Source organism: Trichechus manatus, unplaced genomic scaffold, assembly GCF_000243295.1.
Source record: "Trichechus manatus latirostris isolate Lorelei unplaced genomic scaffold, TriManLat1.0 scaffold00055, whole genome shotgun sequence".
NCBI classification, from domain to species: domain Eukaryota; kingdom Metazoa; phylum Chordata; class Mammalia; order Sirenia; family Trichechidae; genus Trichechus; species Trichechus manatus.
Genome location: NW_004443991.1, coordinates 10647156 through 10673428, shown reverse-complemented (window position 1 = coordinate 10673428; position 26273 = coordinate 10647156). Strand labels below are relative to the sequence as shown.

Sequence of the window (26273 nt, the reverse complement as noted above, 5' to 3'; positions counted from 1 at the left end):
TCTGAATTCAAAATCTTTTTGTTTTTTAACCTATAAGCTGTAAATCTATCTGTTGAATACATGTGTGTATGTAGAAGGAAGGTAAGCACAAAATACTATAATACAGTCCCACTTTTCTTACAAAAATAATGAATTAAAATGGGTCACAAGGCCAGAACAAAACCAGAATTTACCATCACATAGCAGACTGCATTTGGAGGTATCAAAGGTGATGTAACAGATACCCAACCACAGCACACTCATGTACACGGGGGATTTACATATTCAGCTGAGGCAGACAAACAGCCTTGCCTGCTGTCTGGAGATGGAAAGTGACAAATGGCAGGGGGAGGTGAAAATGGAAGCAGCAGACACATACATCATTACTGTGCCGCAGTAAAAGGCACATGGCTGAGGCTGTCAGATGAATACTCATTTGGACAAAGGTCACCACGCTATAACGTGAAAAAGACTTTCAAACAAAATGATGAACATATTTGTCATGACAAAATTATCTCTTACTCATTTCTGAGGTAGTTTAAATTTTCCAAGAAGAAAGTCACAGTTGTAAAAGATGCTAGAATGGATGGATGTCACCAGCACTTGGACTTCTGTTTGTCAGGTAAGCCCCTGCCCCTGTGTGGAGCCACTGAATAAGCTCTTTCACAGCCAGATGTCACATCTTTTGTTAAGAATCATTTAACAATTTGCTTTGGTGAAAATCAGTAAGTGTAGTGCAAATGAAAATATTGTTATCCTTATGAATTAATTATTGCCAACATCAACTATTTTTAAATAAGCTATGATAGGGAACTGTGCTGACGACAACATAAAGCAGTGACAATCCCTGTAGCACAATCATTTCTCTTTCTCTTGCCACTCCCCGCCTTCTCTCTCTCTCTCTCTCTCTCTCTCTCAAATACTTTGTGAGCATCTCCTATATGACAGACACTGGTCAGCCAGTGGAGATAAAAAAAAGCATGAATTAGACAAGCATCCCTACCTTCATACTGCTTAAAACCCACAATTAGTCACACAAACATATTATTCTTTTTCCATGTGTAGTCTACAAGCCTTGTCCTGGCTCAGGCACAATAAACAGTTTTGCAAAGGGTCCCTAAGAGGGGACACTACCTATGGGCTGAAGAACGAAGGACAAGAGGAAGGCCTAGATCTATCTGGAAAATGGTAATTGAGAATTCACTATGAAGAGTCAATATTCTGTCTGTATCAAACTATTAATCTTAAAGACTCTGGAGCCTCAGGGTGTGAGGATATCTATCTGCCTTGGGACTTGTCATCTATCTCATCAATCACCTGCTCCGATGCAGCTACAGAAGACAGCAGAAAGGCTTCATCATTTGTTGTGATGAGGTTATTAGGGAAGGGATTACAGAGAAGGCTGGGTAGGGGAGAAACTGAGGAAGGCATTTCATATAGTCTGAAGCATAAGGATAAGCGAAGCTATCAGCATCCAGATCAACCAACTGGGCAAAATCTATCATCATGGAATTGAAAGGGCCCAGAAGATAGGCCTCACCCATCCGGCCCTAGAGTGGGGCTGTTCAAGCATAGTGTGGATCACCAGCACCTCCTGGGAGGTGAGGGGGCTCATTTACCCTCCAAGAACATCAATTACCACCTGCACGTCCACTGTTTTCAATGAAAGAGTCTCTCATAGATAACTAAGCCCTTGCTCAAATACTCTTTTTCAAAAATCTCTCATTAAAATAAAAATTCACCTTCTCACGGCTTCCAATTTGTTTTCTTCAAATTTCTAACTGATGAGATAATGTAAGTGAAGCCTACTTTACAAACACAATTCCTGACTTAAACAAGGTGCTAAGTAAATGCTGGCTCCCTTCTCTGGACCCCTACCACCACCATATTTTATTATCAATAATAATAAATCACTCTTATTCCATAACACCATTAAATTAACACCCTTGTCACAGTATTTTGCCTACTTCATATTTGACAATGACATTATCATGTTACAATACTCTATGATGTTTATCTTTAAAAACATAGTTCTCAAGATTAAAGACTTTTCCAGATCATCTACAAAAATGGAAATTTTATCTAAGAATTACTGAAGAAAAGTATCAATATTAATGAAAGATATACTTACCAACTACTATAGAATTCTTTGTTTTTATTTGGGGGATGGACTTATCTGAAAAGTCTAGCAATATTTCTAGCTGTGATTAGAGTCTAGATCTTTAACACAGAGTGAAAGAGAATGACAACTTTGGTGAGGTCTAGTAATAAGGGAACCTAGGAACATGTGGGAGCCCTGGTAGCACGGTGGTTAAGAGCTTGGCTACTAACCAAAAGGTTGGCAGTTAGAATTCACCAGCCACTCCTTGGAAACCCTATGGGGCAGTAGGGTTGCTATGAGTCAGAATCTACTCGATTGCAATGGGTTTTTTTTTTTTTTTCCCTGGGGGTGGGGGTAGGAGGGAGAACATGTGACCTATAGAAATAAAAACAGCTGGCTCTAGTTAAAATATGTAAAATATCACCATGAAATAAAATCATGCGAGAGGGATTACCTTATTTCCAAAGGAAATTATCTGGCTTTTTTTGTGTGTGTACATTAGGTGAAAGTTTACAGAACAACTTTCTTTCCCGTTCCATAGTTTGCACATACAATGTTTCATGACCTTGGTTTCATTCCCCACAATGTGTCAGCACTCTTTCCATTTCCACCCTGGGTTCCCCATTTCCTTTTGTCCTGATTTTCTACCCTTTCCTGTCTTCTCATCTCTGTTTTTGGGAAGATATTGCCCTTTTGATCTCGTATAATTGATTCTTCTTCTAAGGACTACATTCCTCTCGGATGTTATTGATTATCTTACAGGCTTGTCTATTGTTTGGCTGTGTGGTAATCTCCGGGAATGGCTTCAATTCCAGGTCAGAAACGTATCTGAAGGCCATGGTCTCAGGGATTCCTCAGTCTCTGTCAGACCAGTAAGTCTGGTCTTTTTTGTGAATTTGATTTTTTGTTCTACAATTTTCTCCAGCTCTGTCCAGGACCCTCCGTTGTGATCCCAGTCAGAGCAGTTGGTAGTAGTAGCCAGGCACCATCTAGGTCTTCTGGTCTCAGGGTTATGTAGGCTGTGGTTCATGTGGTCCATTAGTCCACTGGACTAACTACTACCTTGAGTCTTCGGTCTTCTTCACTCTCCTTTGCTCCAGATGGCTGCTCACAAGCTTTTAAGACCCTAGACACTAATCACCAAAGTAGGATACGGAACATTTTCTTCATGAAGTATGTTGTACCAATTGGCACAGATGTCCCCCGAATCTACGGTCCTTTGTCTTCTAGTCTAGGAACTTCATCCCATTAAGTGTTTGGTTATGTCTTAGAGGTTTCCCTGTCTGTACCCCTTTTGTGCTCCATATGAGCCACACCTACTGACATGCATGTAGGAATATCCACTGCCAAACCTATATTTGCCGGTGGGTGTGTTCCCTTACATCCTCCCAACCTCTTGGCATAAGAAATTATCTGAGTTTTATAAGAGAGATATAACACATATTTTACATTATAAACAGTTTACTCTGCAGTCACATTACACAAGGTAGAAGAGGAGAGGAAGATATTTGAGAAGTGGCACTAATCGACACTTCTTAGTTATAGGACCTTTCCTTCACAAAGTTTTAAAATTACCACTTAGATAAAAAGACTCAACAATACTATCTGATCTGAATCATTCTTGTTAAATGTTTTTAATAAGAAAAAAATTAATTAGAATGTTTTATATGATAGAATAGTAAATTAGGTTTATGGTTTTGACAGAATAAAAGTATTTTAATCTATACATTAATCTGCAAAACATTCATGATGAATCTTTTACACAAAGCCATTCCAATAAAATTATACACATGAATAAAATGACCTGAATAAGTGACTGAGGAATTGGTTGGCTGTTCTCTTGTGGAAAAGAATAAAGAAAAACCGAATGCAAGGAAGTGGGCCAAAGATATGGTTACTTAAATTGGCTGTAAAGGTTAAGAATTATTGTGACAACAGTCATTCTTTGTTTTCGTATACAAAATATATTTTTAAAAAAGAGTATAATTGCATTCCTTAGTTTGGGCAATTGGGAGAATATCAGTTTAATCAGTTTGAACTAATAAAAAAATCTAAATTTCAGAATTTCTTTAGAAACTTAGTTACTTTTTAATAGACAGAGATCTGGATGAGAAAGCATTATCTAGTAAGGATCCTTCTGAAAATGTATTAACAGGTAAGAAAGATGTATATAATTCATATGTTAAATAAATTTACAAATTTTTCAAAACATGTAAAGATTATCTTTTATCCACATCCCTTTGAATGATCACAAATTGCAAAGTAATCAGTTTACTGTAGTTACATCTTACACATTCTTTGAGTATTAGGTCCCTTAGTTAGTCTAAAAATTAACATCTGAAGCCAAATACCAAAATAAGTTTTGAGAGACAATTAGAGACTCAGGTTAAATTCTTGATTAATCACTCATAAGCTGTGGGACCTATATAAAGCTTTGTAGTTTTATTTAATTGAAATACTTAAATGTTAGTGTTAACTAACAATCAGCAAATTACTAACAATTTCAGACAAATATTTCTGAAAATCAAGTAATTAGTTCACTTAATCTATTTTGCTAAACCAAAACAAACCAGCTGCCATCCAGTCGATTCTAACTCCTAGCAACTTTGTATTTTGCTAGGGGCTATGAATCACATTGGATAGTATCTGCCAACTTGTGAAAGTGACACATTTAGTTTTGTTGATTGTTGTGTTCCAAAGACTAATTCTGCATTTTAGTAGCCCTTCACTATAGTAACAGTATCTATTACAAACAGTAAATAATTAAGTAGAGAAATATCAAATAGAAACAAATTTATAAGTCTACTTATCAGGAATAATAATAAAACTAACATTTGTAATGTGTTTTCTACTGTGCCTAACGCTTGCATGTACATTTCCTCATTTGCATCTTGCCTCCACTCTGTGTGGGGGGGCATCTTTGCTGCCATTTTACAGATGTGGAAACTCAGAAAGGGCTGAGATGGGAGAGCGACTATGAGAGTGTCACCCCTACTACTACGATTTTGCCCTTCTGAAAAAGTCACTTCATTTTCCTGGGCCTCAGTGTCTACATCTTTACTGTTTAGAAAAAAATGTCTGCCTCCTGGGACTATTCTGAGGATTAAATGAGTTAAATGTTTATAAAAGCACCCTGGGCACCATAAAGCAATATTTGAAAACTGATTATTATCATTTCAAAAATAAACAGCTGAATATATATATATATATTTTTTTAAACACAATAAAGTCCTGTTATCTAGAACACAGAAATGGAAAAGATGTCAGAAACAAAAGATTCTGGAGCACGAATCTATGGGTTTACTATCCACGTCCCCAAGGGGTGGTGGCATTCCTAATAAAGCCACACCAAGAAAATCCCACGTAGAACACGTCATTTGATTAGAGGTAGTGAACAGCAGCCAACAGAAGACAGAAATGCCAACTGATAGCTGCCGGTGGACTTAAAAGAGAGACCCATGAAAAAGCAATGAGAAGAAGTAAAAAAAAGAATAGTTGAGAATCATTTTATATACAGACAAAAAATATCTCAATTGTTCACAAAGGTTTCACCAAATTACAGATTATAAACTAATACTTATTTGGCAATAATGGATTAGAGTTTTCAAAAAATTAGAAAGGTATTTGGAATACTTTAAGAAAATATGTAACAAATATATATATATATTTTAAATTTCCAGGATAAATAGATAAAATTAAAGGTGCTTAAAGGAACAGTAAAGTTTCATCTATCGGGAAATCACGTAAATGCAACACTGATTTTTTAAGGATACTGGATAAATGAGGTGCCACTCTAGTTTAATAGCATGCCAGGTGCAACTGCACGCTTGCAAGAATACAAATTCTATCTGCATGGCATATAACAGTTTACAAAGTTCTCCAGAATTATAATATAGAGAAAATGAGAGTATATTTTCTTTAGAGAAAAATTCATTTCCAATGAGACCAAAACAAAGGAATAAGTGGACTTTACAAAAATTATCCCAAGTGCAAATAAAAAATCAAAAATAGATTAACCTTATTTTGAAGAAATAGGAAGGAAAAACTAATCACTAAAAGCTTCACTGGAGTTTTGTGGTGATAAAAATTCTTCCCAGAGAATTGATAATAATAGATACTAACATTCACAATTCCATCTTACTGCATTTAATTCCACAGCTGTTTTACTGGCAGACAACTAAACCTTCAAGCTCTTGTCTCCCACGAAGTTTGCCTTATTAACTTTTACATCATCATTTGCTGGTACTCCCCTATATATACCCTAGGCTCCAGGTAAAACAAATTTTCTGGCTCTGAAATTGTTCTTACTTTCCCACATCTGCTCTTAACCTTGACTTTCTCTCTGAATCCTATACCAAAGCTCAGGCCAAATTCTACCTACTTCATAAAGTCTTTCTTGAGATACTGTCACCTACCCTCTTCTGAAGGAGCCTCGGTGGTGCAATCGTTAAGGGCTCAGCTGCTAACCAAAAGGTCGGCGGTCAGAACCCACCAACAGCTCTGTGGGAGAAAGACCAGGCATTCTGCTTCCATAAAGATTACAGCCTAGAAAACCATACGAGGCAGTTCTACTTTGCCATATAGGGGTCAAAATGAGTCAAAATCAACTCAAAGGCACACAACAACACCCCCATCCCCAGCACAAGCAGGCTCTTCCAGTAAGACCTATGACATTTTATTGTTAACATTCTTGCCATACTTAATCCTAATCTATTTATCTTCCAGTCATCTAAAGTGGGTAGCACTGTTGCTGTTAGTTGTCAGCTGTGACTCACAGCGACCTCATGTATAACAAAACAAAACATTGCCCCATCCTGTGCCATCCTCATGATCATTGGTATGTTTGAACCCACTGTTGTAGCTACTGTGTCAATCTGTCTCACTGAGGATTTCTCTTGTTTTCACTGACCCTCTACCAGGGTAGCATTAAAAAACCAAACCAGTTGCTGGGGAGTTGATTCTAACTCACGGCAACCCCACGTCTGTCAGAGTAGAATTGCACTCCATTGGGTTTTCAATGGCTGTGACCTTTTGGAAGTAGATCACCAGGCACCTCTGAGTGGATTCAAACCACCAACCTCTCAGTTAACAGTTGATTGCTTAACGGTTTGTATGACCCAGGGGTAGCACTGTTGATGTTGTTAGTTGCGCTTGATGCACTTAAGTTGCTTCTGACTTGTGATATATTAAAACAGCACTGGGGTCAAGCATATACCAGTTCTATGACTCACTAAATCTATGACTGGCCAAGACCACAACCCCTCAGAGCCTTAGATTCTTGCTCTGCAAATGGGAATAGTTACAACTGACTTTACAAGTGCTTATATAAAACATAGAGCACAGAATAAATCAATCAATAAATGAATGCTTTCTGCCTAACGCCTCTCATCCTCAAAAAAGAAAAAACAAACAAAACCCGTGTTATAACCATCAGTCGAAATTGTCTTAACTTTCCAGATCCTCCCTGCCTCTCTGCACTGATTCCGATCTAGCCGAAGGTCAGGATGTCTGATTCTCTAGATTAACTGTCAATTAATTATGATCATTAGTTTAAGGGACACGTGGAAGGTTCCAGCTCTATCCCAGGCAGGAATGTGGAAACTCATATTCCTGTACTCACAAGAGTACATACATAAAGACATTAAAGGTAAAAGTCAACTTGCTTCTGGGCCTCCTGACAGGCAGCTCCATGTTCAGAAATCAGAACCTGTGAACGTCCACAGCATCATACAGCCAGGTACTCTGCTGAACTTCAGAGAGCAGGCCATGCTGTATCCTTAGGATAGTATTTTCAAATTATAACCAATTACTGCTCTAATAAGATTCAAATTTCAAAATTTCATCAGAGAACATGAAATTCTATTTCAACCATTTTTTCCAACAATGCAAACTGGTGTTGTTGTTACGTGCCGTCGAGTCGGTTCTGACTCATAGCGACCCTACATACTACAGAACAAAACACTGCCTGGTCCTGCGCCATCCTCACAAATTAGTACTGGGTAATAATTCAAGAAACTGAAAACAAATCTCAGAATGGGTGCTTCCTCTCACTAGATGCACCGATGTAAGACAATCAAGAGCAGGGGAAGTTCAGAGGAAATTTTCATGAGCTAATAGGTACAAAAAGAATCTCTCTCCAAGAAGTTGTATTAATTATTACCTACAATTTTCACAAATACTCCTGTTTTTAAAATATGCTTCATTAGTTATCCTTATGTACAAACAAAAAGAGAGAAAAAATAAGCATTTCTCACTCTGACAGTGGCAGGATAGTTATTGGCAAATATCATGTAAGCATTCACATTCACCCATACACGCTATGCTGAAAGAATATGGTTTGAACCTAATAAAGAACACCTATAGCTTGGAGTTTAAAAATTACAAGGTTATACATCTAAAACAGTCTTAAAAATGACTGACTGGCAGTGCCTGGGGTAACAGAGGCCGTATTTATCACTGGCCTTGTATCACTAGCACCTGCCACTTAATACATATTTGTTGACTGAACGGACATCTCAATTAAGGCTGCAATATTAATACAAAAGTCCCCAGCATAATTCCTTGCACTTTAATGTAATTTCAGAACAATCTAGTAAATAAACAGGAAACAATAAGTATCTCTTACGACAAGAAAGCAATTGTATAATAATTTTGAAATAGCTGAACATTCCACAGGCACCCTGTACTAGAAATGAAGCATTATTTCCTAAGAGCAACTATAAACAATGCAAGTCATGAGGCTGAACATCCAGTTATGGTCCCTACTTTTAGCCGACTGCACGCGGACACCTTAGCAGATTATATTATAGCACCACAATGGCAAATACTGTGAACCTGATTAAATAGTAAGTAAGGGGTTTCCTGTATGAAAATATTTCCTCCTCTTCAAAGTGGCCACCTATTGGGTTTGTAAATTAGCAGCATTTAAGAAAATGAAAACAATACACTTGGGGTAGGCTGCACGTTATCCAAAAACAGCAATCTAAAACACACTCAAGTGTTTAAATATAGGAAGCTAATGCAGTTGCCTAAGAGGTTTCAGATAATTGTTTATTTTACTATATAAACATGAGAAGGAAAGAATATAAGGCTATTTAATGGGAAAGTTTTACTGCTGATTATTGTTTTGTTAGTGGAAATCTATTGAAATATTTAAAATCATGTAAGATATTGGAATTGATTTTAATTTTTCTGAATGCCCAACATAGCTAAAATCCCATCTTTAACAGCAGTCAATTCCTGTAGCCTTATGCCATCATTAATTACATAGCAACTATGCTAATCATTTATTCTAGGTTCAAATTTCTCTGAACACTATGTAAGAAATTTTTATGTTCCATGTTAGCTTGTTATAACAACTCAATAAAACCACAGCAATTCAAAGAACTATTTTTCCACATACTGAGATGTCTAATAAAATGTGTCACTTGCAACTCAATTTTTTGTGCCCTGCTGGGTTCATTTCTTCACAGAACTTAACCAAAATGTTTGGGTGGCAGGGGGTTTCATGAATTGAGAGATTTTTCACAAGCTGCAACACTGAAGAAATAATGTTAGAATTACTCCTTTGAAGTTTAAGCATGATGATATTCCTTTGCTTTTTCCCTTACTCAGGGTTAAACCTACTACATGATACATTTAAATGCACAATGATCTCACGCTGATTCCAGATCAATTTAGGATTAAAACCAGTTTACAATTTTTGTAGAAATTTTGGAATTGGTTAACATCTCATCTCTCTGAATATCCTTCCTGTGTGGTATGCTTCTCACCAACTACTTCCTACACAGAGTTTACATGCGTGCACGTATCACACGGCACATCCTGTTCTATGGCCATTCATTCATTTATTGGCTTAAACATTCGTGCTGCACTACCTACAGAACAGAAACTAGTCAAAGCATATCTCTTGATAATTATGTTTATTACACAATCAAAAAATGCTAGAGCTGGAAAGGATACAAATGTTTATCCAACTTCCTCATTCTACTGACTAAAAGAAGGGGGGAAAAAAAAAAAAAAGCTGAGTCCCATAGGGATTGATTTATGCACGGTCACAAAGCTATTTAGCATCTGAACTAAGTCAAGACTCTTTCCCGTGATACAACTCGAGTAACCCACTTCAACTTTACCATGGCATTCTCTGACAGCCTGGAAAAGCTTAAATACATTCACCAACAATTTCCTGAGGGCAACAGCAAAGGGGTGGAGATGCTAATTATCGCTAATAATAAACCAATCCCTTATGTCAATCAGAGGCGCAACCTCCAATGAGAAAAAATGTCTTGGTAATATCACTCTTGGCAACTCCACCAACATTTGCAGGGTGGACTTGAAAACTCAGCAATAGGGACAAAGAAGGGTCTTATGTTTTCAACTAACACTTGATTTGGGATTCACTTACATGCTGTTAGGAGCCCCGGTGGTGCAGTGGTTAAAGCCCTCGGCTGCTAACTGAAAGGTTGGTGGTTTGAACCTACTAGCTGCTCCATGAGAGAAAGATGTGTCATCTGCTTCCATAAAGATTTATAGCCTTGGAAACCCTATGGGGCAGTTCTACTCTGTTCTTTAGGGTGACTATGAGTTGGAATTGACTCAATGGCAGTGGGTTTTGGTACATGCTGCTAGATATTCAGCAGGTGCTCCACATAGCTGGCTGCGGGTTTCAGGGTCAGTTGCTCATAGCCACCATTAACACCTAGTCACTGCAACCTACCTCCTTGGCCATGTCTGTGTACTTCTGCTTTTCCTTTGGATCAAGAACAGCCCACCAATCAGCTAGTATCTTGGTAGCACCTCGGTTATCAAGCCTGGGGTGTTCCTGACGTACAAGGGAGCGATGGCGTTTGCAAAATAAGAGAAATGCATTCATTGGTCTCCGGGCTCGCTGTTCTGGTGATTCATCATCTTCAGTCTCACCAACATCTTGCTCTAGGCCATCGGCCCCAAGAAGTTGAACCTATTAACAATCAAAGCGAGAGCCAAATGTTTAATACACCTTGGACAATTTTGCTTTAACAATTAGTCTTGACTTACAAATTGCAATTTTTTTCCTAGCCCCATTTAAAAACTTATAAATCAAAAAAAAGAAAATATTTCAACCACTTAGAGTGGTCGGTAAATAACTTATGATGTATCCTCCTGCTTAGTTTCTACAGCAAAATGTGCATGTCTCTATTATAGCATATATTACTTTGTCTTATAATTGTTTACATTTTTCGGCTCTTATTAAACAGTGAGCTCTTTGAGGACAAAAGTTCTCTCATTTACTCTTGCAACCACAGTGCCTAGCTCAATGTCTGGCACAACATTAGTACTCAACTAATTATTGAATGAATGAATAAACCCAGTCATTCTGGGTTTATTAATATGGATTCTCACTATTAACAACATCGACATAAAAGTTCTGTCTTTCTATTCAGAAGTACTTTCTACAGCTAATAATATGAAAATGTTTAACATAAAAAGCAGATAATGAAAAGCTAATAAAAACTACTCTGTTTTTGCACAGATCAAAAGTGGAGCTCCTACTGTAAAAATCAAAATACCTAGTTAACATGATTATTTGAAAGAAGAATTACATTCTAAATTTTCACGCTTGTAAATATGAAACTTTCTTGTCTAGGGAAGTGCTATGATGATAGGAATAAACTTACCTAGGCTTCAACCTTCAAAATCAGTTTTGAATCCTCCCTTTTCCTAAGTACTTCATTCAATCAGTCGTCAAGGTCTGCTGACTTCTGCAAAGCTTTGCTCCTGTCCATCCCATCTGTTTCATTCCGACCGCCACCTCGGCCTAGCCATCCTGCTTTAATCTGCTCTACAACACTCCCTGCACATAGCTGCCAGAACACTTTTCTTAAAGCGCATTTCTGATCACAGACTCCCAAAAGTTTTAGGATTGTTAAATACCTTCTAAAGCTAAAATGTGATTCTATGATGCTTCTTGGGAACAATGTGAACCATGAGCAGAAGTCCAGAGTGCTTACTAAAATCGTTTCTTTAATTTCTAGTTTCAGAGTTAAAATTAAGAAGGCTCGGGGTAGCTGTTGGTCTGCATTATACACCAGGGCAGTGATTCTCACGCTAGAGTGTGAATCAGAATCCCTGAAAGGCTTGTTAAAACACAGATTACTGGACTCCGTTCCCAGAGTTTCTGATACTGGAGGGCTGAGTGGGCCTTGAGAGTCTGCGTTTCTAACAAGTTTATGATTTCTCGTAAGGTGATGCTGATGCTGCTAGCCTGAGGACCACACTTTGAAAATCACTTCTAGGGGGCAACCATCTTCTTTTCTACAGTATTTATTGGGGCAGCTGGTAAAACAGACATTCTGGGACAAATCACTAGCTTAATCCAATTTGGCATTTTTTAAAAGTCTTTTAAGTTTAAATAAGTATTGCAAATGCATTTAATTAACCATCAATTATCTTCAAACACAAGCAGTACAGAAAAATTTCAAAGTCATAGCTATCTGATTTGGAAATACATTACGGATCATTACTGGGAGTGAAGACTACGTATGTATTTTCCTCATTATGTATACAATCATTAACAATGATTTGCAATTTCAAGAGATATTTACTTAGCATTCTGAAGCTGACTCAAAAGCTAAGAAGGAAGTATCAGAAATAAAAAATTTATTATGTAGATTGAGGAAGTAATTATATTTTCCCTTCTGAAAAGAATAATTCTTTTGATTCTGTTACTAAATTATAAAATTCAAGCCAAGAGTTGGGATCAAGAGATAAATAAGACAAGATCCTGGCCCAGGGAGCTGGCTGCGTTGAGAGGGAAGAAAGACATGGAAGCAAATAAACTACAAAGCAGTGCGATGGCAGCAACAAGGAACCAGTGAGATAGCGAAGAACCACTGAAGGGGAAGAGGCACAGGGACGTCTCCCTAGAGGAGGTGTTGTCTGAGCTTAATTTTGACAGAGGAATCAGAAGGTACCAAGCAGTAAAATGGAGAGAATTGGGAACTGGCAGGGATGAAGGCTCAATGGTTTATTTGAACAACTGCACGTAGTTCAACAGCACAGGTAGGTAAAACGTGAGGACAGGGATTTGGGAGATGACGCTGTAGAAGAAGGTAAGAACCACCTCATGAAGGATATACTCTGCCACGTCAAAAATCACACACTTAATCCTGTAAACCAGTGGTTTCAGACTTTTTGGAACCAATCAAAACTGTTGGGGGGATTAACACAGACTGTCAACTTTTTATTGTGCTAAGCATGGGCATTAATAAATTTTAATAAGGAATCTACCATCTAATATTACAATTATTTCATTAAATTCATTCACCAAAAAGGTGAATAAATAAATATATGAATAAAGAACAAGTAAGATAAACTAGAGAAAAGTTACAAGTCTATTCTAGCTGTCCAGGCAAGAAAGGAAGAGCCCTGAAAAAAGGCAATAGCAATGGGAATGGAGAAGTGGGAAAAAAGACAGTATTTATTTATGAGGTAGAACCTAAGTGAGTGGTATTTAACTGGATCTGAAGGCTGGAACGGGGAGAGTGTTTCTAGCTTGGGAAGCAGATTCTTTCACACAAAACAGAAAACTTTTTCTCAACTAAGAGAAATTAGATCTGGTGAAGAGCAGAAAGATTAGTGTTGGGCAGGCTGAACGCAAAGTGGTTGGAGACCCCGGGTGGTGCAAATAGTTAATGTGCTCAGCTGCTAACTGAAAGGCTTGAGGTTCAAGTCTACTCAGACGTCAGCTTTTTTCAGAAAAGTCAGCCACTGAAAACAGTACAGAGCACATTCTACTCTGACACACGTGGGTTGCCAAGAGTTGAAATTGACTTGACAGCAACTGGTAGGGCACCTACTATGGACCAGACATTGTTCTAGGTGATGAGGGTACAGCAGTGAGTCCCTGCCCTCATGAAGCAGAGGGTGGGCACTGGCCTTACATTTCTGAGAGAACCCCTTGGCTCCTTTGTTGAGAACAGACCATAGAGAGGCAAGGGCAGAGGCAGGGAGACAAACAGGAAGCAATGATCCACGTCAGAAACGGTGGTGGTTTGGATCAAGGTGGCAGTGGTGGAGTTAAGAAGGAGTCAAATGGAAGGGGTCCTATTTTGAAAGCATAGCTGACAGATTTGCTGATAGATGTATATGAGGCTGCAGTGAAAGAAAGAAGTGAAGTATGACTACAAAGTTTCAGGTCTGACTAACTGGAATGTTAAAGAGTTGCTATTTACTATGAAAAGGAAGATGCAAGAGGAGATAATCAAAATTATCTTATTTTTTTTAATTGTTGTAAAAATATAGATAATAACACAACAACATTTGCCAATTCAATACTTCTCATGCGTACAACTCGGTGAGACCAATTGTATTAATCATGTTGTGCAACCATCACCAATATCCATCACCATATTTTCCATCACCAAAAACAGAAACTCACTGGAAAAGCTTAGTTTTGAACACATTAAAACTGAGGTTCTTATTAGCTATCTAAGTGGACATGTCAAGTATGTAGTCAGATATACAAATCCAGAATTCAGGAGACAGGTCCAGGATGGAGACATAAATTAAGATTAGGGGCCCAAAGTGGAATGCTTAATTAACTGAAAGAAACTAAGAAGGAAGACTTGGGAAGGCAGGAATAGAACCAGGAGTGAGTGCTGTCATGGAACTAGGAGACAGCCTCAAAAACCAAGGATCAACAGGTGTAAATGTATCAGAAAGATCAAAGTAAGTATTAACTGGGCAATTTCCTTGAGTAAAAGGAGTGAGATAGGAAAGAAGGAGAAAAACTTGGGTAGGGAGTGTGGTAAGCTGTGTGTGTGGATGAGTAGAGAAAGCTGTAAGGAGTTCATTTCTGGTGGCCTCTATCATCTCTGCGAAAGAGAATAAAAGGTCACCAATAAGAGAGATCGTCAAGGGAATCCAGAGAGGATGTCTGAGACAAGTGGAAGAGGCAGCTGACCAAATCATGAAAAAGACTGACATGGGTAGTGAAAGGCCTGGAGAATATGAAAAACATACATCTGTAAAGTTTGTATTCATTTATTCCTTCATTCAGCAAGTTATCTATGTGCCAAGTTCCATTCTAGGTTCTGGAAAAAGAGGAGATGACACAGAGGTAAGAAGGATCTTATTCTTATTGAGCTTATATTCTAGTCTGGGAAGACAGACATAAAGAAGTAAACAGCTAAATGCATGGCAAAGAGTAGTAAGTGCTCTGAAGGCAGTCCTTTGAAATGGAATGAGCTGGGTGTTGGGACATTTCAGAGATGGTTAGGGCCAGTCCCTCTGGGGGGCAGGGGGAGGTAGGGCCCTTGTGCTGGGACCTCAATGATGAAGAGGAGCCAGCCAGGCTGGAGGAACGTGTGACTTTCTGAAATCGCAGGCTTGGTGGTTCGTCTTTCTAAACAGAGTGGCTGCTCAGCTGTGAAGTCAGAGCAGGGAACCTGGAAGACTGACTGATCACAGAGGCTTGGTGGGGTGAGGGGAGCCAGATGCTAGGAAGGCCACGGGGATGAAGACTAAGAGCAGTTCTGAGACTGCCTGTGGTGGCAGGGCTGGGCTAGAAGCTAAGGAAGAGTCCAGAGGATTAGCGGGGTGGGTGCCAGGCAAGCACACCACATTTTATTTGAATATTACTTGAAAATTATTAATTAATTGACAGAAATCCTATTTAAGAAGGATCTGTTTTAGTCTAAACTGTTAGGAGGTACAGATAGTTTAAGAATAATCAGTAATTAGAATTAAAATGTAAGTTAAATAGTTAAATAGGATTCAAATCATACAGATGTCAGAAATGCATCTCTCCTGGGCTTTGAATCAGTTTGTACTTCTAACAAGTTCCCAGGCAATGCTAAAGCTGCTGGTTAGGCCCCGATCTGAGAACGACTAGTACAGCAGTGGTTTTCTCAAAAATTTTTATACATAAGAATTACCTGGGGATCTTGTTAAACTGTAGATTCTGATTCAGTATATCTGGGGTGGAAATGAAAACTCTCAGCAGGGGTTTGAACCAGTGTGAAGCCTGCTCCTACAGTACACGCTCACTGCAGTGTCTAGTATATTGTGAGTGCACGAATGAACTTTCACATTCTACCATAAATGGAGGACGTACCTTATCAATATCCTCCTCTTCGTCTTCCTCTTCCTCCTCTTCTGAAAAGTCAAGAAGTTTCTTTGCTAGCAATGGATGCCACTGCAGACACTTTCGTTTTGGTCGTTTTCCAGCCCCTTCTCCTTCTGCTGAATGATCTTTATTTCTATTATTGCCTTTCATTACTGTGACCTGTGGTGGGGGGAAAAAAAAAGAGAAGCAGAGGGAAATCAAAGTAAATTTGACTAAAATTAGTTTATTTAGCTCCCTTAGCTTTAATTGGATTATAGTTTTAATGACTAAACTATCTACCAGCTCAGACATTTACCGGATTCAGTGAGAATCTTAAATACGTAATCAAACATTCATTTTAGTGGGCTAAATTGAGTTAATAAAATTTGCCTTTTATGAAATCTACTTCCTTCCACATTGTAACTCCAAAACTTAAAACCCAAATAAAGCTTTAGGATAATTACAAGTTACCTTCAACTGTTCATATTTACTCAGGGCAGTGTTTCTCAAGTTTTCCACCAGAGAAGCATGAAAAATGCTTCCCAAGGTGCAGGTGCTGTCAGAAATGGCCTCCATATGTAAAACAGGAGATGGCTCCTATTTTACTATAACTTACATTAATTTTATATTCTACACTATAATAAATCCATGCTCATAAAATTATTAAAATTAATAATTTGTAAGAATCAATGTTTTGGATTTAAAATAAAACTACTTCATAAGATGACACACTTTTTTCAAGTCAGCTGTATGCATCCTGCAAGGACTCACTGGAGCAGCACACTGGAGGTCACCTGGGGGAGTGAGCCCCTCTGGGCCCCTGGGACACAATGGATCACAAACACCTTCACCTCTCGCCACTATGTATGCATAACAATGTGGTAAAATAATTTGCTCTCTAGAATTCTTTTTCCTCTAATGGGTGATTGGCTGAAACAGTCAAGCCTTCGCCAGGGCATGGGTATGCATGTGACAAAATCTTTTAGAAGCCTCAAATTCCAAATTACTTTTATTGACATAAAGAGTTTTTTTTTGATGATAAAAGCAACACCATTTCCTATTATAAAAGTGAAAACAGTCTAGAAGGTTATAAACTAAAAAGAGGTTTGCCTCTTTCATCACGCCCAGCCTTGCAGCACAGAGGTAACCACAAATGTCAGTTTCTTATGTCTTCTCACAACTTTTTTCTGATTTACTTCTCATTCATTCATTTGAAGTACCATTAATATATAAATTACTGTTTATACATACAAATGTAAAAATTCAAACAATACAGTTAAATACTATCAATTTCAATGGTACATGAATACCGATGCCATTACCAACACAAACATGGTTGCTGAAATCACTGGGTAGCGGCCTCTTGGTCAGTATATGTGTGTATTGTTCCAAATGCTGGCAAAGTTTATACCATTAAACTTTTAATGCTATGTTGCTGAAACTGGGGTCCATGAACATGTATTTTCAAGAATCATCCAGTTCTCAAGTCTTTGAAACAATATGCCTTAGGCAAATTTATCCAACTACCTGAATAGTTTCTGGATTTTGGATCATGCTTAGGTCTTCCTCACACCAAAATTTAAAAAATACTAATATTTTCTCCTAGAACATGTATGATTTAATTTAAAAAATTAAATATTTTATAAATCTGGAATCCACTCTCAAAAAAGGAGTGAAGTAGGAAATCTAGCTTATTCTTCTCTTCCAAATAGCTAGCAACTGTCCCAATATCATTTATTAAATAACCCAGCTTTCTCCCATTGCTTTGAAATGTCACTTTTATCCTACACTAACGTGTCATATATGCATGAGTCTATAGCTGGATTCTGTTCTGCTAATAATCTTCCCGCTTGACCAATTTCAGTGTCCTTAGGAATTATATCATTCTACATCTTCTAAAATATATAAACATATTAGTACACATAGCCCTTAAAATACATTTTAAATTCCATATATCATGCTCTTCTCTCTAGGTCAATACACTTTGATCACTCACATTTTTAAATAATATGTAATATTAAAAATCATTTCACTATTAATGAACATTTGGATTATTTCTTGTACTGCAATTAAAATCCACATTTTAATAAAATCTTCTTTTTGATAAAAATCATCATAAATTTATTAAAAGCTATACCTAGTCAAAAAAGAAAAAAAGGAGGAAGAAAAGAAAAACATGTTCCTGTGGATTTCTTAGCAAGAAACTTCTGCTGAATATCTGAAGCAACTACATGACTCACGTGGCTGCCTCAAGAGTACAAGAAGTTACTGAAAACTCTAAACGGAATTAGGTATCTGGTGTGCTCTTAACAAAAATACAAAGATTTCCCATGAACCGATAGACCGTTTAACAATTGCCATTCTACCTACAAACAAAACGTGGCACAGGTAACCCAATTCCAGAAATACCAATGCTATACACAGAGAGAAGAGGAAATGCGTATTTTCATAGCTTAGGATGAGTGCCCTGAGTGGTAATTAAACCCATACTGGGGGCCCAATGTTTTACAGTAACACATTTTTTAAATAGTAAGAGAAATCAGTGGAAAACTACTAATCAGGCAGCTGTTAATAACTGGAGGAGGGCAAGTGACTGCCAGTGCTGAGAGGAAAATACATCATTTAGCCCCAAAGATTCTGACTATACTATTTAATTATGTGTGTATAATTGTGTATACATGTATAATTGTGTATACATGTATAATTTCAATACTCAAATAAAAATAGAGTATCAAGAATCAAATTAATGGGTGATGTATATGGCTTTTGAGTTCCAAATAATCATGTTCATACCTGACTACTATAATTCTTTCCATGTAGCCAATATACCACTTCAGATAGTACGTCTTTTCTAATACTAGCAAAATTAATCTCCTCCCCTGAAATACACTAATAAGACTTTGTATTGCTAATGCACTTACCACACTTTCTCTTGTATTACAATTATTTGTGTACATCCTACCTCCCTCACTAGGCCATTTCCTTGATGGCCCAAGACTTTATTTTTATACTCTCAGAAGCATTCTGGCACACCATAACATCAAGATCATTTGTGAAGGATATCACAATCAGCCATATAAACCCTCGCACTGAACTGTGGCAGTGATTCATTATTTTTGTATACCGGAGTGGTTTCAAAGTCAACCATACCACCTCTCAACCCCTTGAATCCAGATACCCTTTCCTGAGTGGAGAAAAAGAGGGGCTAAAAATTATGTATAACTCTGATATACAGACCAAGGTGGTGTGTGGTGTGTAAGAACCACCAGCCACATGGGCTGGGGGAGAAAGAAGTTTGATAACTCCTAGCACCATGCCTGGTATAAAGCAGGTACAAAATAAACATTTTTAGCATGAATGAAAAGATGAATAAATGAATAACTGGATATAGTACACCTTGGCAAAACAGTCAAAAAAAATATAATTGATCTAATTGACTACAAAATACCTCAAACTATAAACTGGAAGTTTAATAACTTATATCTATTTAATTACCCTTTAATTCCTTATGGATACATTTTTAAATTGTTGAAAGAAGGCAAAACTGCGGGAGGCAGTGATGCCCTGATTATCATTCAGAAGTAGCTAGAAGGCAAGAGAGAAAAATGAAAGAAAAGGTGACCAAAAAAAGGAAAAGGAAAAGAAAAGATGAGAGCAAAGAAAGCGGAATTCTGAGAAAACTCTATTACTAATCTTATTTATACAACAAGGAGGAGGAAAAATTGACAAAACTGACTAAAGATCAATCTTGTAATTATTCTGCAACTAAAGCCCCCACACATCTAAAGTTTACTTATCGTTCGTGAATAAGAGCAAATTAAGCTAACAATCTATATGTAATAAACGAAGCAGTAAGTGGACTTTATTTCAAAAAGGGTCATTATTCATTCTGCATTAAAGATGCTAAAATAACTGTTGTTGTTAGCTGTCGTCCAGTCAATACTGACTCATAGTGACCCTATGTACGAGAGAACAAAACACTGCCCAGTCCTGCATCATTCTCACAATCACTGTTATGTTTGAGCCCACTGCTGCAGCCACTGTGTCAATCCATCTTGTCGAAGGTCTTCCTATCTTTCGCTGACCTTCTACTTTACCAAGCATGATGTACTTCTCCAGGAACTGGTCCCTTCTTATAACATGTCCAAAGTATGTGAGACAAAGTCTCATCATTCTCGCTTCTAAGGAGCATTCTGGCTGTACTTCTTCCAAGGCAGATTTGTTCATTCTTCTGGTAGTCCATGGTATATTCAATATTCTTTGCCAACACCATAATCCAAATGCATCAATTCTTCTTCAGTCTTCCTTATTCACTGTCCAGCTTTCGCACGCATATGAGGCAACTGAAAATACCATGGCTTGGGTCAGGTGCACCTTAGTCCTCAAAGTGACATCTCTGCTTTTTAACACTATTTAAAGAGGTCTTTTGCACCAGATTTGCCCAATGCAATCTGATGTTTGATTTCTTGACTGCTGCTTCCATAGGTGTTGCTTGTGGATCCAAGTAAAATGAAATCCTTGACAACTTATTTTCTCTCTTTATCATGATGTTGCTTATTGGTCCAGTTGTGAAGATTTTTGTTTTCTTTATATTGAAGTGAAATCCACACTAAGGCTATAGTCTTCGATCTTCATCAGTGAAGTCTTCACTTTCAGCAAGCACAGTTGTGTCATCTGCATATCGCAGGTTGTTAATGAGTCTTCCTCCAATCCTGAGGCTGAGATCTTCATATAGACCAGTTTCTCGGATTATTTACTCAGCATACAAACTGAATAAGTATGTTGAAAGGATACAACCCCGACACAGGCCTTTTCTAATTTTAAATCACACGGTAGCCTCTTGTTCTATTCGAACAACTGCCTCTTTGGTCTAAGTACAGAATGAGCACAATTAAGTGTTCTGGAATTCCCATTCTTCGCAATGTTATCCGTAATCTGTTATGATCTACACAGTTGAATGCCTTTGTATAGTCAATAAAATATCTTTCTGGTATTCTCTGCTTTCAGCCAAGATCCATCTGACATCAGCAATAATATCCCTCGTTCCACGTTCACTTCTGAATCCACCTTGATGTTCTGGCAGTTCCCCGTATGTACTGCTGCGACTGTTTTTGAATTATCTTCAGCAAAACTGTACTTGTGTGTGATATTAATGATATTGTTTGATAACTTCCTCTTTCTGTTGGATCATCTTTCTTTGCGATGGGTACAAATATGGATCTCTTTCAGTTGGTTGGTCAGGTCGCTATCTTCCAAATTTCTTGGCATAGATAAGTGAGTGTTTCCCGTGCTGCATCCATTACCTCAGTTTGTATTCTGTCAATTCCTGCAGTCTTTTTTTTTTGCCAATGCCTTCAGTGTAGCTTGGACTTCTTCCTTCAGTACCCTCAGTTCTTGATCATATGCTACCCTCTGAAATGGCTGAATGTCGGCCAATTCTTTTTGGTACAGTGACTCGGTGTATTCCTTCCATCTTCTTTTGATGCTTCCTGTGTCGTTCAACATTTTGCCCATAGATTCCTAAAATACTGCCAACTCAAGGCTTGAATTTTTTCTTCAGTTCTTTCAGCTTGAGAAACGCCAAGCATATTCTTCCCTTTTGGTTTTCTAACTCCAGTTCTTTGCACATTTCATTATAACACTATACTTTGTCTTCTTGAGCTACCTTTTGAAATCTTCTGTCAGCTCTTTTACTTCATCATTTCTTCCATTCACTTTAGCTACTTTACAATCAAGAGCAAGTTTCAGAGTCTCTTCTGACATCTATTTTGGTCTTTCTTTTCTATCTTTTTAATTACCTTTTGCTTTCTTCATGTATGATGTCCTTGATATCCTACAACTCGTCTGGTCTTTGGTCATCAAGTGTTCAATGAGTTAAATCCATTCTTGAGATAGTCTCCAAATTCAGGTGGGATATACTCAAAGTTGTACTTTGGCTCTCATGAACTTGTGTTAATTTTCTTAAGCCTCAACTTGAACTTGCATATGAGCAACTGATGTTCTGTTCTATAGTGAGCCCCTGGCCTTGTTCTGACTGATGATATTGAGTTCTCCATCATCTCTTTCCAAAGATGTAGCTGATTTGATTCCTGTGTATTCCATCTGGCGAGGTCTATGCTTATGTTGTTGAAAAAATGTATTTCCAATGAATAACTCATTGATCTCGCTAAATTCTATCCTGCAATCTTTGGTGTCATTTCTATCACCAAGGCCGTATTTTCCAACTACTGATCTTTCTTCTTTGTTTCCAACTTTCACATTCTAATCACAAGTAATTATAAATGTATCTTGATCGCATGTTTGATCAATTTTAGATTGTAGAAGTTGGTAAAAATCTTCAATTTCTTCATTCTTGGCATTAGTGGTTGGTGTGTAAATTTGAGTAATAGTCATATTAACTGGTCTTCCTAGTAGGTGTATGGATATTATCCTATCACTGATGGTGTTGTTCTTCAGGATAGATGATGAAGTTCTTTTTAACTAGCACCATCCCCCACAGCGGACAGGTTTCAGTGGAGCTTCCAGATTTAGAGACTAGAAAGGACCTGGCAATCTATTTCTGAAAAAAAAATTGGCCAGAGAAAACCATATGGATAGCAGCAGAACACTCTGATACAGTGCCATAAGATGAGCCCCTCAGGTTGGAAGGCACTCAAAATATGACCAGGGAAGAGCTGTCTCCTCAAAGTAGAGTCAATTTTAATGACGTGGATGCGGTAAAGCTTTCAGAACCTATATTTGCTGATGTGGAAAGACTCAAAACGAGAAGAAACAGCTGCAAACATCGATTAATAATTGGAATTTGGAATGTATGAACTATGAATCGAGGAAAATTGGAAGTTGTCAAAAGTGAAACAGAATGCTTCAAGATCGATATCCTAGGCATTAGTGAGCTGAAATGGACTGGTATTGGCCATTTTAGATTGGACAGTCATATGGTCTGCTATACCAGGAATGATAAATTGAAGAGGAATGCCATTGCATTCATGGTCAAAAAGAACATTTCAAGATCTATCCTAGAATAACTGGTACCAGGTAATTCAAATATAAATAGATACTGCACTCAAAAGACTCAATGTCATCAAATAATGCTGCTGAGATTGTCAAATAATGGAGGCTGAAGGTCCTTCTGCAAAATACTGTAAAAACAAACCAAACCATGTGTGCCCCTTTCTATGCCAGGATGAGTGATCCCAATTTAGATATTCATTATACTGAACTTAATGTAAATTAACTTGGTGATAAGTTAGGAAAGACTTCATTTAACTGTATTCTTCAAATGCAGGAAGCCATTTATGAGGACCTTTATTGAGGTTAAACTCTTAGAGAAATTTACAGAAGACAGAAGTAGTAAAAAGCAAACACAATGCTTAACAACAAATGGACAGTGGAGTCTGACAGGCCTTGTTTAGAATTCTGCCTCTACCATACTTGTTGGAAAGTAATTAATCTGGCCAAGCTTTCCTCCTATGATAAAACTGAGTAATAACAACTCTACTGTGAGAACACATACATAATATCCAGACAGTACCAGGCTCCTAGAAGGTTCTCTGTCAATGTTAGCTCACTCTCCCTCTTTACTCATATGCTTTTTAGAGGCAGCATGGTTTTAACAGGCAGCACCTGCTTCCTTATACCCAGCCTAAGATGCTGTTCAAAGGAGAGCACAGCTGTCTCCCATCTGACAGTGGCCCACGTGCTTCCCAGACAATATCATCTCCAGACTCAAAAAATTAAAAAGAAAAATGGAGAGTTTCCTTTTCTTTGTCTGAGTGATACACAGTCAGAAACAGTGCATTGGTAAGATCATAAATTTCGTGAATAAGAGCCTCTCAGTATTTCCATTGTCTTGTCTTACAACTTAGGCAATGAGAACCCTTCAGTCTTCAAATATTAGTATGAATTTAACTCTGTGTCACAGGGGTATTTTAGAATTTAAACTGTTTTCTAAATGTTCAATCAAATCCCATTCAAAGCCTATTAAATGGAAATTCAGACCCAATGAAACAGGGGAAAGTAAGGGAAACCCATGAAACCTCATCGTTAGACAAGCACGCATTCTAACACAAGTAAGGCCTCTTCTGAGTCCAACTAAGACTACAAAGCTTCACAGCTTTCTCCACAGTCTACAGAGGGGAGGAAAGGGCAGTCCAAAGAGATGGTACCATAGTGGCAGCTCTACAGCTTCCACACAAATTGGACTGACTAAAACACTTCCTCCCTGCTTTCAATCTTTCAGGGAGACCTGCTACCACAGAGGGAACTAAACACCCCAGCTCCGAAGTCTTACTCCTTTTCACCCTAAGCTTCACCAACCAACCATGCCATGTCACTTCCCTTTGCTTATGCAGAGACCTTAGCCTGGAATTCATTTCCTCCCGTTTTCTATCCAAGTTCTTCTCATCCTCCAAGGCCCAGGTCAAATATCCCTTCCTCTTTAAAGCCTTCTGTGAAAACCCCAAGTCAAAATCTATCACTCTTTGCTGTTAGCTTTGACCACACTTGACATTCTTAGGTCTAGCACGTGAGTAACATTCATTATCTCATTTAATCCTCACAAGAACCCTCTGAGGCAGGTACTACTATGAATCCCACTTGAACAAACTGAGAGTTGAGTACAGTAACTTGCTCAGGGTCACACAGTTAGCAAGAGAGGAGCTGGGAATGGAACCAGGAAGTTTAACTCAAGGGGCCAAACTCTTACCTAGGAAAAGGAGCGCTCAGATCTTAACGGCCCTGAAATCCAACTCTCTGAGCATTTCCCATAGAAAAATAGCTTAGAGGCTATGAAGTACCAAAAAGGGGCACCGAGAGGCTGGAAAAATGAACACTTCCAGGGATTCACTGTAAAATAGCAAGTACACGTCTCCCATGACTCCAAGTGACAAACTAGATTAACTATAAAGCTCTTTGAAGATAAAAGCCCTACAAGTGCTAATCATTATTATTTATTATAATTCTAATGACAATTCTAAACTGCAGACAGATTAAATAAAAACTATCTCATTCAATAAAGTAATAACTCTCATTTTAGAAGCAATTCAGTCACTCTATTCATGCAAAAAGTGTCTTTAAATGTGCTCCTTATTGAAAAGAAGTCGCTTTGCAAGTTGAAACTTTAACTCTGTCAAGATGGTATCTATATGCTCTTCATGAATACTAATAACGCATCTACTATTTAAAGGACTTAGTTATACTGGCAGTCCTGGTCTCTCCACCTTATCTCATGAAGGCATAGGTATTTGTAAGATCTCTAGTAACTGCACTCCATGACACTTAGCCTTAGAAGAACTCAGCATGTACTCAAAATGCAACGCTGCTCTAAGCTACAGGTAGAGACAACAGCTACCCTGAAAGAGATAAGGTGACAAAAGGGACAAAAAGCTATTTACATAGAGAATTTAGTAAAAGGCTAAGAAATGTTCCCTACCCCAACCCCTAAAAGCCCAACTTTTTGTTTTCCTATCATTTTACGGTGGTGTTTACATTCTTAATTAAAGTTATCACATTGTTATTATTCAACAAGCCTAGTAGACAAGTTTTGCCTCTTTCAGTTTATAAATTAACAAAGATCTTAATTACATGCATTTAATACATGAAAAGGACACAATTATCACATTGACAAGTTGAAGCACAAGAAATCAAGATCATGGGAGTCTTCTTCTCATTATTGTCAATGCAGTTGAACACATATTTATTGATCACCTGGTAAGCAATGGGCTATGGGAGTTAAAATGTCCAACCTTACCTCCCATTGAACTTATCCCCCTCCTCCAAGCCTCCTCCACTCTCCTGCCAGGCTGGTGTGCACCGTTTGCTACACCTGCCTTCTGATTCCACACGGTCTTCTCTCTTCTCTCCCAGGCCTGCGCTCAGTCCCTACAGTATCCATTACAAATTCTCAAGTTTGTCCTCAACCCATATTGATGATAGTGATGATAATAATGATGAGAGATACCACATATATAGCTTCCTATGTGCCAAAAGCTAAGTGTTTTGTATTTGTGAACTCTCTTAACTCACAACAAGCCTATGAGGTGAGGACTATTAGCATGCCCTTTTTATTCATGAGAACACTAAGACACAGATAGATTTATAATATCCAAG

The 26273-nt window shown here is 38.0% G+C and overlaps 1 protein-coding gene across 13 annotated transcripts in view; it reads right to left on the bottom strand.

Annotated features, from left to right (window-relative positions):
- The window catches only part of BBX (BBX high mobility group box domain containing), a 348585-nt gene that overhangs the window by 113393 nt on the left and 208919 nt on the right, over positions 1 to 26273 (bottom strand). For all 13 annotated transcript variants that reach the window (XM_023732891.1, XM_023732886.1, XM_023732885.1 and 10 more), the window contains 2 exons: positions 16176 to 16346; positions 10797 to 11039 (listed from right to left, as the gene is read on the bottom strand). In XM_023732891.1, coding sequence (XP_023588659.1) covers positions 10797 to 11039; positions 16176 to 16337 — 405 coding nt within the window. In that variant the 5' untranslated portion in view covers positions 16338 to 16346. The remainder of the gene's footprint in view (positions 1 to 10796; positions 11040 to 16175; positions 16347 to 26273) is intronic.